This window comes from Eublepharis macularius, chromosome 10 (assembly GCF_028583425.1).
Source record: "Eublepharis macularius isolate TG4126 chromosome 10, MPM_Emac_v1.0, whole genome shotgun sequence".
NCBI classification, from domain to species: Eukaryota; Metazoa; Chordata; class Lepidosauria; order Squamata; family Eublepharidae; genus Eublepharis; species Eublepharis macularius.
In genome coordinates this window covers 90,327,679-90,344,805 of record NC_072799.1, presented here as the reverse complement: position 1 = coordinate 90,344,805, position 17,127 = coordinate 90,327,679, and the positions used below count along the sequence as shown (strand labels likewise).

At 44.8% G+C, this 17,127-nt stretch overlaps 1 protein-coding gene across 1 annotated transcript in view; it reads right to left on the bottom strand.

Annotated features, from left to right (window-relative positions):
- CORIN (corin, serine peptidase) overlaps window positions 1-17,127 on the bottom strand; it is a 160,361-nt gene that overhangs the window by 130,861 nt on the left and 12,373 nt on the right. Inside the window, exon 2 of the mRNA XM_054990136.1 lies at window positions 4,321-4,531. Coding sequence (XP_054846111.1) covers window positions 4,321-4,531 — 211 coding nt within the window. The remainder of the gene's footprint in view (window positions 1-4,320; window positions 4,532-17,127) is intronic.

Genomic DNA, 17,127 nt, shown 5'->3' with positions numbered 1-17,127 from the left:
TTCTAAATTCTCTAGAGATTTCATTGTTTAACTCAGAATAATCAAAAGTATACACTTCTACTCAATCAGCACCAGAATAATCAGAACATGCCTTTAAACAACTAAATAAAATTGAAACAAAGGGCTCATATCAGGGCCGATTCCAGACGGCCCTCTGCCTCCCGAAACGTTGCGCGTCGTCGCGTGTCGTCGCGCGGAAAACGCGAAATATCGCGTTTTCTCGCGCGAGTTTTGCGCGACCTCGCGCAAAACTCGCGCGAGAAAACGCGATATTTCGCATTTTCCGCGCGACGACGCGCAACGTTTCGGGAGGCAGAGGGCCATCTGGAATCGGCCCTGGTGAGGCATTGCTTTGGCCAGGGTTTGCAGCTTCTTTTTCTACTCTAGATGAGCAGTCTGTGCTGGATTGCTAGAGTAGGGGAATGTTCAGCTTCTAGATCACTGCAATCATTTTTCAAAAAAATGGCTTGGTCATGGGGCAAGGGAACAACCACTCATGAAATGTATTTATTTACAAAGATCGTTGTGGGAAAAAATACAATGGGCTCTAGAAAGGGGAGGACAGGCAGGCGGACATTGCCTCTTCCTCCGTGACTGATCCTGGCTGGGTGAAGGTGGAGGGGGAGGGCAGAAATTGCCACCTGCTCCGCTACTGATCCCAACCGGGTGAACAGGAGCGGGCATTGCCACCTGGTCTGCACCTAATTTCAGCCAGGTGAAAGGGGGGGTGGTCATTGTCACCAGGTCCACTCCTGATCCCACTGGGTGAAGGGGGACAAATATTGCAACCTGCTCTACAATTGATTCCAGCAGGGTGAAGGGAGGGCGGTCATTGCCACCTGCTCCATGCCTGATCCCAGGTATGTGAAGGGGGGTGGGCATTGCCACCTGCTCCATACCTGATCTCAGCCGGGTGAAGGGGGTGGGCATTGTCTCCTGCTCTGCGCCTGACTCCATTCGGGTAAAGGGAGGGCGGTCATTGCTGCCTTCTCCGCGTCTGATCCCAATGGAGTGAAGGGGGAGATTGCCACGTGCTCCACTCCTGATCCCGGCCAGGTAATGGCAGGGGGAGAGCATTGCCACCTGTTCTGCTCCTGATCCCAGCTGGGTGAAGATGGAGGGGGGTAGGCATTGCCACCTGATCTGTGTCTGATCCCAGCTGGGTGAAGAGGGGATGGGCATTGCCACCTTCTCCACTCCTGATCCAGCTGGGTGAAGGCAAGGGCAGGTATTGCTGCCTGCTCTGTGCCTGATCCCAGCCTGGGCTTCCCGCTGCGGCATGCTGTTAGAGGGACAGGCTGTAACTATTACCAATTTGTTGGCATAAAATGTATAAAATGGATAAGGCCCATGAAGCACAATCAAGACCATATACTTTTCTGCAGCAGCCACCCCTGGAAAGAGGGCCTGTAAGCTACCCCTTGTTCACAAATATTCATGAGCAATCAGATTTTCTGTAGCTGAGTAGCATTGGGATAGATAGTGGTACGCAAGACTGACAAAAAATTGGATGCAGGCTGAGAATAAAGCATCTGTGGATTTGTGATTGCCATCTCTATGCAATCACTGTGATTGCACTGCGGATCTTTGCATAAAGTAATCATATGATTTAATGTGTAATCAAATAAAAACTTTATGCATTAAACAAAGTGAATCATCCTGCAAATTAAGAGATTTCTTCATATTCTCCTGAAATGCAACAATATAACTATACCAACTAAAATTCCAAAGTAGTTGCACAGACTTTTATTTTGCATGTGTTAGGGCTTAGGTTCAGAACGCAGTGTTTCATTTTCTTTGTAAGGAATATATAACTAGTAACAAAGCCCATTGTGGAGAAAAATACAATGGGCTCCAGAAAGGGGAAGACGGGCAGGCAGGCATTGCCTCCACCTCCATGACTGACCCCAGCCGGGTGAAGGTGGGGGATAGAAATTGCCACCTGCTCCACTACTGATCCCAATCAGGTGATGGGGGAGTGGACATTGCAGCCTGCTCTGCACCTGATTCCAGCTGGGTGAAGAAGGGGACATTGCTGCCTGGTCCACGCCTATCTCACCGGGTGTAGGGGGACAGACATTGCAACCTGCTCTATGCCTGATTCTGGCATGGTGAAGGTGAGGGCAGGCATTGCCACCTGCTCCACACCTGATCCCAGCTGAGTGAAGAGGGTGGGCTTTGCCACCTGCTCCACTTCTGATCCCAGCTTGGTGAAGGCGGGAGGTGGACATTACCACCATCTCTGCTCATGATCCCAGCTGGTTGAAGGTTGAACTGGGCATTGCCACCTGCTCTACTCCTGATTCTGACCAGGTGATGGCAAGGAGAGGGCATTGCCACCTGTTCCTCTCCTGATCCCAGCTGAGTGAAGGTTAGGGTGGGCATTGCCAGCTGTTCCACTCCTGATCCCAGCTGGGTGAAGGCAGGGCGAGCATTGCCACCTGCTCCATGCCTGATCCTGGGCGAATGAAGGGGCAGGCATTGCCTCCTGCTCTGCGCCCGATTCTGTTAAGGTGAAGGGGCAGTCATTGCTGCTTGCTCCACGTCTGATCCCGACAGGATGAAGAGGGGGATTTCCACATACTCCGCTCCTGATCCCAGCCAGGTGAAGGGAGGACGGGCATTGTCTCTTGCTCTGTGCCTGATTCCATCCAGGTGAAGGGGGGTGCTCATTGCTGCCTGCTCCGCACCTGTTTCCAGTGGGTTGAAGGGGGAGCAGGGATTGCCACCTGCTCCGCTCCTGATCCAGGCTGGGTGAAAGGGGACATTGCCACCTGCTCCGCACATGATCCCAGCCGGGTGAAGGTGAGGGGGCGGGCAGTACCACCTGCTCCACTCCTGATACTGACTGGGTGAAGCAGGTGCGGGCATTGCCACCTGCTCTGTGCCTGATCCCAGACAAGTGAAGGGGTGGGCATTGCCTCCTGCTCTGCTCCTGTTCCCAGGTGGGTGAAGACAGGGGGGGCACTGCTGCTCGCTCCGCACCTGATCCCAGTTGGGTAAAGGCAAGGGGTGGGCATTGCTACCTCCTTCGCTCCTGATCCCAGCTGAGTGAAGAGAGTGGGCATTGCTACCTGCTCCACTCCTGATCCTGACTGGGTGATGGCAAGGGGAGAGCATTGCCACCTGTTTCGCTCCAGCTCCACCTGTTCCGCTCCAGCTGGGTGAAGGTGGGGGTGGGCATTGCCAGCTGTTCCACTCCTGATCCCAGCTGGGTGAAAGTGGCAGGCGGGCATTGACACCTGCTCTGTTCCTGATCCCAGCTGGGTGAAGGTGAGGCAGGCATTGCCACCTGCTCCGTGCCTGATCTCAGCCTGGGCTTCCCACTGTGCCGCGCTGTTGGAGGGATGAGCTGCCTCTTCTGGACTTCCCTCCACAGCAGCGCCCTCTGGAGGCGCACCAGGGTAGGAAGTGAGTTGTCTGGAACACAGTTAGCCTTTTATATAGTAGGCTAGGCACTGGGAAAGTTTTTGCCTGAAATCATGAAGAATTATATTTGCCAGTGTGAAATCATGCATAGACTGTAGAGCTTCCTTAGAAACAATGTTCCAAGAGTTCATAGAGTTCACAAACCTCATAAAAGAAAGGGCAACTTGACAAAGATATGTTCGGTATATGTTAGTCACAGATAGAATATTCACATCATTGCTAACAATACAACAGTCTTCTAGGAAGACACTTTCCACATTTGGCTGAGCATAAGCTAATGATGAACCATCAACATACATATGTGTTATCCAGAAAACCCTTCTCCTGCTTGAAATATTTTTCACTCCACCAGTGACTTTGCATTGCCTTCTCACTGAAATGTACCACCATCCTGATTGGAAGCTGAACTTCTCCTATCATACAGCTATTAAAAGTTTCAGAACAACCTATGAGGTTATACAGGAGCCACCTGAGATAATCAAGAATTCATTCACTTTTAAGGTGGGTAGCATTAGCAGGGGAAGAATAGTTTCATAGGTCTTTTTTTTTTAAGTTATATATTTAATTCTCCCACTAAGCCCCATCTGGATTAAATGCAGTTAACTGTGGCTGGATCATGTCCATCATTCATAACAAAGTCTCTCACAGGCATTACACCATTCCAGTTATTCGTGCCATAACAATGACATTTAGTTGTTCCTAAGCAATTATACTACAGCTTGCTTCTTTCGGTTGGTTTAGCCTGGCAAAAATCAAGATAGCTTGAGACAGCAGAGTGTTTTCAGTGTAAAGGTCACAAGGCTTAGCTCCAGGCTGCATAACCAGGATTAAATATGCAATATTCTGCAACAATTTGGTTCTAAGAACCAGTCAGCGTTGGTCCCCAAGTACCTGTCATCACCATCACTGATGCACTCAGGAAGAGCAAGGCTACAGCCGAACAGCATGATGTGTTGATAGCAGCTGAGGCGATAGAGATAGCTGAAGAACTTGAGAAATTTTTCCATTTCAATGCTTTTGACAATGGAAAGGACTGGAGTTAATGTAGTGTGGTTATATGGCAGCATTTGGCATTGGCTGTAGGTGATATTTATACAGGAACCTATGAAATAAAAACACATTTAGAACATGAACCAACAACATGATCATACCAGAAGCCTATAGTCAAAGAATAAACTAGACAATTCAAATAACTGTATGAAATTTAGTTTTCACCTCTTCTTTTACCAGCTTCTTCTTGCCTAAGTTCTCAATGGCTGCTACACTTTTCTTCATGCTTTCTTTACCTACACTTCCCTTGAATTCCTGCTTATTCTAAACTATACCCAGAGCTTTTTTTCAGCAGGAACGCGATGGAATGGAGTTCCGGAACCTCTTGAAAATGGTCACATGGCTGGTGGCCCCGCCCCCTGATCTCCAGGCAGAGGGGAGTTTAGATTGCCCTCCGCGCTGCAGCTCTCTGTCTGGAGATCAGGAGGCGGGGCCACCAGCCATGTGACCATTTTCTCCGAGGGCAACCCACTGAGTTCCACCACCTTTTTTCCCAGAAAAAAAGCCCTGACTATACCTCCAGCCACTTTGCCGCTGGGCTTCCTGTCCCTTAACATACCTACCTCCCAGGATCTTTTTCTATTCATCCTATTACCAAAAGCTGTATTAGTTCATAGGCCAGTTGGAGATCTTAGCCCCCATCAGGATTTGAGTACAGTGGCACCTTAGAGACCAACAAGATTTTCAGAGTATAAACTTTCAAAAATCAAAGCTCCTTTCTTTAGTATGAAGAAGGGAGCTCTGACTTTGGAAAACTTACACTCTGAAAACCTTGTTGGTCTCTAAGGTGTCACTGGACTAGTCAAATCCCGCTTTCTAATGCAGACCAACAGGTCTAGCCACCTAAAACTAGTCCCAGCCAGACAAACTCTTTTCCTTGCCTCTCAGATGCTAATAGTTTTGTTGCCTAATCACTTGGAATGTTCATGAACATTCTATACCCTTGGTCCCCAACCTTTTTGAGCATGCAGGCACCTCTGGAATTCTGATACAGAGTGTTGAGTACAACAACAGAATGAATGCCACAGGAGGTGGAGTCAACAACAAAATGTCAAGGAATACGGTTATGCATAATTCTTCAACATAATAGTAACTCTTCAATGTTTCAGGCAGGAACTCAGTTTAATAGGGTACTTTTTAATCTGCACAGCCAATCAGATCTCCAGTCGTCAATTAGAAGTCCTGTGGGGCAAAAGCTCCACCTGGCCCCGCCCACTTTCTAAAAACTCTTGATGGGTGTCAGGAAGGGTGTCAATGGGCACCATGTTGGAGACCCCTGCTTTGTGTTATTACATCAGTCATCAATACATGTCAGAGGCTTCACGGCTACAAACATAATGCAGCATAGATATCAATACTAAAGGTAGCACTAATAGCAGGTTATGCTACAAGCACTGGAACTGGCAGTAAACATGGGTACATGTTACAGCTGAAGCAAATTTTTGCCTAAATCTGGCAAAATTTCAGAATATGAACTTGATTTTTAGAATTCTAAAACTTTTAATTTTTTTGACATTTGACTTCAGTGGGCATTTCAAAAACCTATTACACTCATTGTTTTTGCATTTACTGTGTTTTTTAATTTAAGTAGCAACATACTAATTTTGATACCTGTTAAACTTTTCTCTTTTCTAAAACAGCCAAATTCAGCAATAGACCTAACTGGCAATGTTGAATTGAAAGACTAACAATTATATTGTTTCTGGCAGCGCAATTGTCTGTTTCATGTCATGGGTATAATTTTATCATTCAATTTACAATCATTCACTTATCATGAAAGTTGTTTCAATGCATGAAAAAAGTAGAATTCTTGACAACCAAGTGTACCTAAGGGAACTGAATAATCTCATTTAAGTGCCTAAGAAATACTGAGCTTTGCGCAGTTGAGTTGAGGAACCCTCAATGGTCTGGCCCTCCTTTAACACACCTCTGGCTGAAAAGTAGTGACCACAAGGAGTGACACCCCTTTTTGATGGAGCTTCCTTTTATATAAATGTTTTACAACTGTAGCTGCTAAAAACAGATTAATTCTTTAGGAATCTGAAAAGGATTCACAAACACTAACAAATTACTAGTTTAAACCAACAGAGGAAGGAATATAAACTTCATAAACTTCTTAAAAGAAGTAAATAAACAAACAATCTGGTACCCATTTATTAAATTAGGAAATGTCACTGAGTACATAGGAACATAAAGAAAGCCATGTTGGATCAGATTGAGCAGCTACCAAGTCCAACCTTCTGTTTCCAAAGGCCAGCCAGATGCTCTTTGGAAGCCTACAAAGGAAACAGCATTTCCCTTTTCTTTGTCTCCAGCAACAGAGATACACTTAATATCAACACAGAGATTATCATTTAGCTGTCACGGATAACAGCTATTCATAGACCTATGGATTTGTCTAACGCTCCTTTAAAGCTATCTAAAGCATTTGCCATCACCAAAACTTTAAAAAAAGGTAAGGTAAAGGTAGTCCCCTGTACAAGCTCTGAGTCATTACTGACCCATGGAGGGGATATCATGATGTTTTCTTGGCAGACTTTTGTTACGGGGTGGCTTGCCATTGCCTTCCCCAGTCATCTACACTTTACCCCCAGGAAATTGGGTACTCATTTTACCGACCTCAGAAGGATAGAAGGCTGAGTCAACCTTGAACCGGCTATCTGAACCCAGCTTCTGCCAGGATCGAACTCAGGTCATGAGCAGAGATTGGGCTGCAGTACTGCAGCTTACCACTCTGCACCACGGAGCTCCTTGCACCAAAACCTATGGCAGTAAATTTATTTATTTTATCATCCACTCTGTCTGGAAAAATCACTTGTATTGGCTCACAACAACATAAATAAAAAATATCAATAATATATTATTAAACCAATTTAAACTGCAATAGTAGTTCATTAAAACAGAACAAAAGAAGATTAAAAAACAAATCAGTTGTGTAAAAAATACTCAGCTATAAATATAAAACAGCTGAAGTCCGGGGTGTGGGGTGGAGAGAAGAAAATAGAACAGGCTCACCAACAGGAAAATGATAAAGTTTTACACACCCAGTACCAAGCACAAGCTGCAGGGAGGAAATATTCCCAAGCTGAAGCACCACAAGTGAGTACGCCCTAATTGCTACCCAAGTTACCTCTAAGAAGAAGTGCCCAAAGCCCACTCTCTGTAAAAACTCTCAACTGGTAGGCAAATTCATATTTGGGGTAGGGCAGTTCTTTTCTTGCAAGAACCAGCACTTTGAATTCTGCGCAGAAATGAACTGGCAGGACAAGTAGTTCTTTTAAAAATTGGTAAAATATGTTTGTTATAACTTATGCCAATCAGCAATCCACTGTCGTGTTCTGAACTAACTGCAGCTTCCATACGGAGGAAGCTGCAGTTAGCTCAGCCACCTTTTCTCCTGGTACAGAAAGGAGGAGGGGTGCCCTTTGACCACTAAGAGGACTATGCTGGGGATCATGGGTTCTATATGGACAAAAGCCATGTGAGATGGGGGGGGCTATAGTAAAGAGGAGAATGGGGCAAGACCGAGGAAAAAATCTGGCTGGATCCAGCCTTCTGTTGAAAAGCAATACCATGCTGAGTGCATTATTGTAACCTATGATCTAAGCATGGTTAACTATGCCCTAAACATCTTTTTAAAGGAAAAGTCCACTAACTGAGTTTGATTAAAGGTGTTGAAAACTGAGCTTCCATCTACAGACATAGATCTAATAACAACCCCCAGCTAAGAACTTGCTCCTTTAAAGGTGAACAGTTGGTGTTCCTAAGAGGCTGAGTCCTTAATCCCTGATGGACAGTACTGTAAACCAACAATACCTTGGTATTGTCTGGGTTAAGCTTCAGTTACCTGGTCTTCATCCAGAGCATTACCACTTCCAAGAATTTGTTCAGAAACCTATTATATAAAAGGCAAGAAACCTATTATATAAAAGGCAAGCCGTGTTCCTGACAACTCACTTATATCCTAGTGTGCCTCCAGAGGGTGCTGCCACGGAGGGAAGCCCAGGTGAGGCAGCTCATTCCTCCAGAGATCGCGCCATGGTGGGAAGAACATTCCAGGATAAGGAGGAGAGCAGGTGGCACTGCCCACCCAGCCCCTGCCTTCGCTCAGCTGGGATCAGGAGCAGAGCACATGGCAATGGCCACACCTCTTCACCCAGCCGGAATTAGGAGTGAAAATCCACAATCCAGGAGGAAAAGTGCTTCATTAAACAAATTCAATTTTTAGAAATTTCTATAAGTTATAAAGTGTACAAGTGCTCAGAAATTTACAATCAAATAAGTACAATGGTATATTATATAATAATCATAGGCAATATCCTCATACAAAAATACATCTCTATACATTCAAATATGGGCAACGGCTGGGCAGTCTATATAAAGAAGTCCAAACACACCTAATATAATATTTCCTATTTTCATGCAGGTGCATGGATACTCCGAAGTGCTCCAGGAGAGGTATGTATAAGTCCAAATTTAACAAGTAAGTAAATTCAATGTATTCTTTTCTTTTTCGGGTGGAACTCGAAGTGTCAGGACTCAATCCTTCCGAGAACCCGACAAGCAGCCAAATGATATTCACTTGTTTCATATACAACTATTTCATCAGGGGTCCTCTATCCAGTCAACCACAAGATCTAAAAATTAAATAAACTTCAAAAAAGAATCTCTGTTGTGCAAGTCTTTATCAGTTTAGCAGAGATGATATAAAATTCACCAGTAGACACACAAAGTGTATTCCTGTGTGTCCGTCCCGGCATACCAAAAACCAAGCCACGTGCAACCACTCACATTATCAGGGAAGTATTTAACACAGGCAGCACTCAATAAGCGAGTATATTTAAAGGGACACACACTCTTAACAAGTCTAACAAAAAAAGCTGCTGTTTACAAAAAACATGATAGATGAAAAACGTTATTCAGACCCCTAGGTTTCATGGTATCGAGAGAATGAATCCATAGAGCTTCTTTCTGTAATAGACAAGCTGTTTATATTCATGGGACCCATGAGTCACCACATATAACTGTGAACTGAAAGGCTCTCTCGTCTTTATAATGCTGTACAAAATGGTGTGTAAGAGGAGAATTGTGTTGCCTACATAGTAACGTTCACAGTCACAAATAATCAGTTATACTACGCCCGCAGTTTGACATGTAGAAAAATTCTGAAAGATGATACTGCGACCATTTTTTAAATTAACTGTTTTTCCTGATAAAGAAAGGGAACACATTGTCGAAGGCTTTCACGGCCGGAGAACGATGGTTGTTGGGGGTTTTCCGGGCTGTATTGCCGTGGTCTTGGCATTGTAGTTCCTGACGTTTCGCCAGCAGCTGTGGCTGGCATCTTCAGAGGTGTAGCACCAAAAGACAGAGATCTCTCAGTGTCACAGTGTGGAAAAGATGTAGGTCATTTGTATCTACTCAGGAGGGGTGGGGTTGAGCTGAGTCATTCTGTAAGAGTTTCCCAGGGTGTGGAATGCTAATGGCGGGAGGCTTCACTGTAACCTGAGGAGGTTCTTTTGCATATGGATTGGTGCTTGATGTGCTAATCTTCTCTGCAGGGCTATTGTCGGGTGTGGAGTGTTTTGTTGGCCTGGTGTTTTTCAGAACTGGAGCCCATGCTCTGTTCATTCTTAAGGTTTCTTCTTTCCTGTTGAAGTTTTGCTTATGCTTGTGAATTTCAATGGCTTCCCTGTGCAGTCTGACAAAGTAGTTGGAAGTGTTGTCCAGTATTTTGGTGTCCTGGAATAAGATACTGTGCCCTGTTTGAGTTAGGCTATGTTCAGCCACTGCTGATTTTTCAGGCTGTCCAAGTCTGCAGTGTCTTTCATGTTCTTTTATTCTTGTCTGGATGCTACGCTTTGTGGTCCCGATGTAAACTTGTCCACAGCTGCAGGGTATACGGTATACTCCTGCAGAGGTGAGGGGGTCTCTGCTGTCTTTTGCTGATCGTAGCATCTGTTGTATTTTTCGGGTGGGTCTGAATACTGCTTGAAGGTTATGCTTTTCCATAAGCTTTCCCATCTGATCAGTAATTCCTTTGATATATGGCAAAAACACTTTTCCTGTAGGTGACTGTTTTTCCTTGGTTGTTTGATTCATCCTGGGTTTGATTGCTCTTCGGATTTCATTTCTGGAGTAGCCATTTGCCTGAAGTGCATTCCTGGATACCTTGGTCATCCGCAAAGCAAACTTTCAGTTAGGTCACAAGGTCTACAGGAAACCAACTCACACTGATCGGTACTTACACAAAAACTCCAATCACCACCCCCGACAGAAAAGAGGCATAATGAAAACATTAGTGGATCGTGCAAGACGGATATGTGAGCCGCGCTTTCTCAATGAGGAAATTAATCATCTAAACCACGCACTTCCTGAGTAGATACAAATGACCTACATCTTTTCCACACTGTGACACTGAGAGATCTCTGTCTTTTGGTGCTACACCTCTGAAGATGCCAGCCACAGCTGCTGGCGAAACGTCAGGAACTACAATGCCAAGACCACGGCAATACAGCCCGGAAAACCCCCAACAACCAAAGGGAACACACTTTACAATGACCGCAATGGTAGTGTCTTGACAATTGTTCTGCTTCATCACTTTTAGTTTTAGTTTGATCCGAATGGACTACTATATCCCTCAGGCTTTTGGTTTTTCTAAAGCCAATAGTAGGTGGTATATTGCATCCTGGGATGTCTTGTACCAAAAGCCAGTATCTATGAATGATTCTCTTAATCCTGTTGGATAAGGGTGTAAAGTCTACTGCCCACCTTAAACGTTCAATGGGTTGTTTGGTCTTCGGGGTAAATAATTCTTCCCTTGGTACTCCCTCAGCTCTATCAAGGGCATTATATATAATTTCTATCAGGTAGTCCCTTTTATATATATAATGTCCTTGATAGAGCTGAGCAAGTGCCACCTTTGTCAGGTCTTGCCAGGGATTTCCCCCAAGCACTTCACTGCATCACTCAGGTGTATGAGTTAAAGTTATTTTATTAAAGAAGAATACCAGTATCAAGATGGTCAGACAGGATCATTGGCTGAAGTGACGCAAGGTAGCAAAGCAAGGTTAATTACAGGGCAAACTCCCCGCCCCCCAATGGTAAATAAAGTCCGTTAGGATTTTGGTGTGCTGGGTCATGGAGCCAGGAGAGAGGGGAGGAGGGAAAGGATGAGCTCTGCTCAGTCTCTTAGGAGGTTGGTGTGATCTCGGCTGGAACTTCAAGGCCATGTTCTCAGGCCGGCCAGGAAATGGTAACCAAAACACCTGCAAGATAAGTACCTAGCAACCAGTCAGCAAAACAGGTTCCCTCTGCATGTTCTCCCTACACACTGCAGCAAGAAATTCATAACACAGGGCAGATATGCAGGAGGCGTATCTGACAGCCTGTGTTAAATACTTCCCTCATAATGTGAATGGTTGAGCACGGCTTGGTGTGCCGGGACAGACACACAGGAATACACTTTGTGTGTCTGCTGGTGAATTTTATATCATCTCTGCTAAACTGATAAAGACTCACACAACAGATATACTTTACTGAAGTTAATTTAATTTTTAGATCTTGGGATGGTCTGGATAGTGGACCCCTGATTAAATAGTTGCATATGAAACAAGTGAATATCATTCGGCTGCTTGTCAGGTTCTCGGAAGGATTGAGTCCTGACACTTCGAGTTCCACCCGAAAGAGAAAAGAATACATTGAATTTACATACTTGTTAAATGTGGACTTATATATACCTTTCCTGGAACACTTCAGAGTATCCACGCACCTGCATGAAAATAGGAAATATTATATTAAGTGTGTTTGGACTTCTTTATATAGACTGTCCAGCCGTTGCCCATATTTGAATGTACAGAGATACATTTTTGTATGAGGATATTGCCTATAATTATTATGTAATATACTATTCATTGTACTTTTTTATTGTAAATTTCTGAGCACTTGTACAGTTTATAACATAGAAATTTCTAAAAATTGAATTTGTTCATTGAAGCACTTTTTCCCCAGGATTGTGGATTTCCACTATTGATTCTAGCTTTTGGTACTGGGGAGGCTTGTCTTGTAGGAATTAGGAGTGAAGCAGGTGGTAATGCCCATCCTCCCTTCACCGAGCCAGGATCAGGTGTGGAGCATGAGGCAATGCCCACCCCCTTTCACCAGGCCAAGATTAGCAGTGGAGCAGGTGGTAATGCCCGCCCCACCCCCTTCACCCGACCGGGATCAGGAGCGGAGCAAACAGCAATGCCCATCCCCTTTCACCCAGCGAGGATCAGGCATGGTAATGTCCACCCTGCCCCCTCCTTCACCCAGCTGGAATTAGGAGTGAAGCAGGTGGTAATGCCCATCCCCCCTTCACCCAGCTGGGATCAGGAGCAGTATCACGAAGGAACCAAGCAAAAACAATATATTCGTGAAGACTAACTAAACCTGAATAAATAATTAATACAACGAATACTCAAGCATGAATTATTTATAATGTCTTTAACAAAAGTCAATGTACAAGTTATAATATGTTCTCCATCAATAGCTTTCAGCCTCGTAATACACGCAGTCTTCCAACCCCAAAGTATTGTACATAAAGTTCTTGTGCATATACAATTAATTCCTATGGACTGATCCCATTTAAAGTGCTAGTAAACAGTATTGCAACAGTCAGTTTCAATTTCAATAAATCAGGTAAGACATCAAGTCCAAGGATATAGTTAATAATGTACAGATCAATGAGGTAGATGGAAAAGGAAGACCATCTGAAAGGTTGACCGGTTCTCCTCCTTAATCCCATTTCCGTCCTTTATCAAAGATGGTTTAATGAGATGGCTGAACTGACATCAATTTCACTTGCTTTAAACATACTATTCAAATAATGATTACACAGACATGAGAAGCCACTGGAGCTCAAGAATCGTTTTGAGGTGCTTGAGATGGTGACAGAAGGAGTGGAAGGAGAACCACAAAAACCTAGAGGAGGGAGTGAAGAGGGCATGGGGCCACACGGAAGTGAATGGAAGGTGGTGGTCATCAGGAACTCTCTGCTCAGGGGTATGGAACATCATGTGTCCAGGCCAGACCCCCTACTCTGAGAGATGTGTTGCTTGCCAGGAACCAGAATTCAGGATATTACAAGCTGACTGCCAAAACTGATCAGACCGACTGATCAGTACCCGTTTCTGCTGGTTCATGTGGGAACTAATGACACAGCCGCGAATACCATTGCAAGAATTAAAGAGGACTAAAGAGGACTATGACGCTCTTGGAAGGCAGTTGAAGTCAGTGAGGGCACAGGTGGTATTCTATCCTTTCTGTCAAAGGAAGAGGAATGCCAAGGGAGCAGACCATACTTGAAGAGAATCGTTGGCTGAGGTGGTGGTGCTGGCAGGAGCGCTTTGGGTTCTGGGACCACGGGATAAGTTTCCCTAGAGAAGGCCTTCTAGCACATGATGGGCTTCCCCTCTCAAGGTCAGGGAAGAAAATGTTTGGAAAGAAGAGAAATGTTTGGAGAGCTTCATCAGGAGAGCTTTAAACTGATGCCGCAGGGGGAAGGAGACGATCAACAAGGGGATTTCAATAAAGAAGTGATAACAACGGGGGCCCACCTGAGTAGGACAGATCAAACAAAGGTACAAGGCTACAAGTGCCTATATACCAATGCCCCAAGTATGGGTAATAAGAAGAATGAGCTTGAGCTTCTCTTGCAAACAGAGGGCTACGATATAGTAGGAATTACTGAGACTTGGTGGGATGATTCCCATGACTGGAATGTGGTCGGACAAGGGTTATTGTTGTTGGAGTCTGCTACAGGCTGCCTGACCAGGGAGAGGAAATGGATTCTGCCCTCCTTGAACAGATTGGTAGAGTATCCAGACATCAGAACCTTATAATTATGGGTGACTTCAACTTCCCCAATGTGTGCTGGGAGACAAACTCAGCAAAGCGACAAGACTCACACAATTTCCTGACCTGCCTGGCCGATAACTTCCTTTTTCAAATGGTGGAGGAAGCTACAAGGGGCTCGGCCATACTAGATTTAATATTAACCGACAGGGAAGAATTGGTAGACGGGGTGAAGGTGGTGGGGACCTTAGGGGGAAGTGACCATGTCCTCCTTGAATTCCAGTTGCTGTCAGGGGCCAAGGAAGTTCGTAGCCAGACTCATAGGTTAGATTTTCGTAGGGCCGACGTCAATGAACTCAGAGGCTTGATGAGAGTCATTCTGTGGGGTGGGGGGGGGGTGCTGGAAGGGAAAGGAGCGAGTGAAGGGTGGGCCATTCTCAAACACGAGCTTTTGCAAGCTCAAGCCCTCACTATTCCAGCAAGATGGAAACATGGTAAGGGCTTCAAGAAACTGATGTGGATGAACAGAGAGCTCCAGAATAAGTTAAGGGAGAAAAAGGAAATGTTCAGGAAATGGAGAGAAGGACAGACCTCTAAAGAGGAGTATATGAGGGTTACTAGCCATCAGAGAAGCCATCAGAGAAGCCAAAGCTCAGTTTGAGCTGGGTCTGGCCAGGAGGGCTCGCTACAATAAGAAAAACTTCTACAGATATGTGAGAAGCAAACACAAGGTCAAAGAGGCAATTGGACCGCTGTTGGAAGGAGAAACTCTGATGGAAGACAGAGAAAAAGCAGACAGGCTTAATGATTTTTTTGCCTCTGTTTTCTCCCTGAAGAATTTGAGCCCATCTAGAGATGGTAGTAGACACGACAGGACACCTGGTGGGGTAGTTGACATTGACAGAGAGGTTGCAGAGAGACATCTGGCTGCACTGGATAAATACAAATCTCCTGGACCGGATGGTGTGCACCCAAAGAACTTTCTAGAGAACTTGCAGAGCCTCTGTCCATCATCTTCAAGGCCTCCTGGAGGACTGGGGATGTGCCACAAGATTGGAGAAGAGTGAATGTTATTCCAATCTTTAAGAAAGGGAAGAAGGATGACCCGAAGAACTACAGGCCAGTCAGTCTAACTTCTGTTGCTGGGAAGATATTAGAGCAGATTTGAAAGGGATCGATCTGTAAGCATCTGAAGGACCACTTAGTGATCCAGGGAAGTCAACATGGTTTTGTCTCCAACAGATCTTGTCAGACCAACCTGGTTTCCTTTTTTGATTGAGTGATGAGCTTATTGGATCGTGGGAACTCTGTCGACGTGATTTACCAGGATTTCAGTAAAGCTTTTGATAAGGTTCCCCATGAAATTCTAATGGGTAAACTGGAAAACTGTGGACTGGATTATAGGACAGTTCGGTGGACAGGGAACTGGTTAGAGGACTGCACCCAAAGAATGGTGGTCAATGGCATTTCATCAGATTGGAGGGAGGTGTCCAGTGGGGTGCCACAGGGCTCGGTTTTGGGCCCGGTACTTTTCAATATTTTTGTCAATGATTTGGATGAAGGGGTAAATGAACTACTCATTAAATTTGCTGATAATACCAAATTGGGAGGAGTGGCAAACACCCAAGAAGATAGAATTAAAATTCAACAAGACCTGAATACTCTGGAGAAGTGGGCTGTTGTGAACAGGATGCAATTCAGCATAGATAAGTGCACAGTATTACATCTGGGCCACAAAAATGTGAAGTACAAACACAGGATGGGGATATACTTCTACGTAGTAATGTATGCAAAAGAGATCTTGGACTGTAAACTAAATATGGGCAGTCAGTGTGATGAGGTGGCAAAAAAGGCAAACTCAGTCTTGGGTTGTATCAAAAGGGCCATTGCATCGAAATCACAGGAGCTCATAGCCCCTCTCTATACTGCCTTGGTCAGGCCACACCTGGAGTATTGTGTGCAGTTCTGGAGGCCTCACTTCAAAAAGGATGTGGACAAAATCGAGAGGGTGCAGAGGAGAGCGACGAGGATGATCAGGGGTCTGGAGACTGAGCCCTACAAGGAAAGGCTGAGGGCCTTGGGAATGTTTAGTTTGGAGAAGAGGAGACAGAAGGGGGGCATCATTGCTCTCTTTAAATATTTAAAAGGCTGTCATTTGGAGGAGGGCAGGGAGCTGTTCCAGTTGGCAGCAGAGGATAGGACTTGAAGCACCAGGCTTAAATTGCATGGATATTAGGAAAAACTTTTTCACGGTCAGAGTAGTTCCAAAGTGGAATCAGCTGCCTAGGGAGGTGGTGAGCTCCCTTCACTGGCCGTTTTCAAGAAGAGGCTGGATGAATATTTGTCAGGGATGCTTTAGGCTCCTCCTGCATTGGGCAGGGGGTTGGACTAGAAGGACTGTATGGCCCCTTCCAACTCTGTGATTCTGTGAAGATACAACAGGTACAAATCATCCTATGCTCAGTTTGCAGGTACACACCTGAACACCAGTCCTGCAACAGTGTTAGCAAAGAAGGAACACAATAATGACCTTTTACCATGGTCACCTTTCCTGATACCGCCCCACTAAAACTGTGCAACTGGTTTATAAGATGTATACTTTCAAAAATAGAAAATATTTTTGAATGCCTATACATTTCAGTTGCTCTGTTGGAAATGGAAACCTCATTTATTTTCTTTGGTATAATTTATCTAATGAATAGAGACAGATTCTCTCTGGGTTTACTTTTTCAGACTTTAGCATAACAGTATAAAATGCCAAGATTAATTTCAGTGTAGTTAAGCAGATTCTTAGATCTGCCTAGACACACTTTA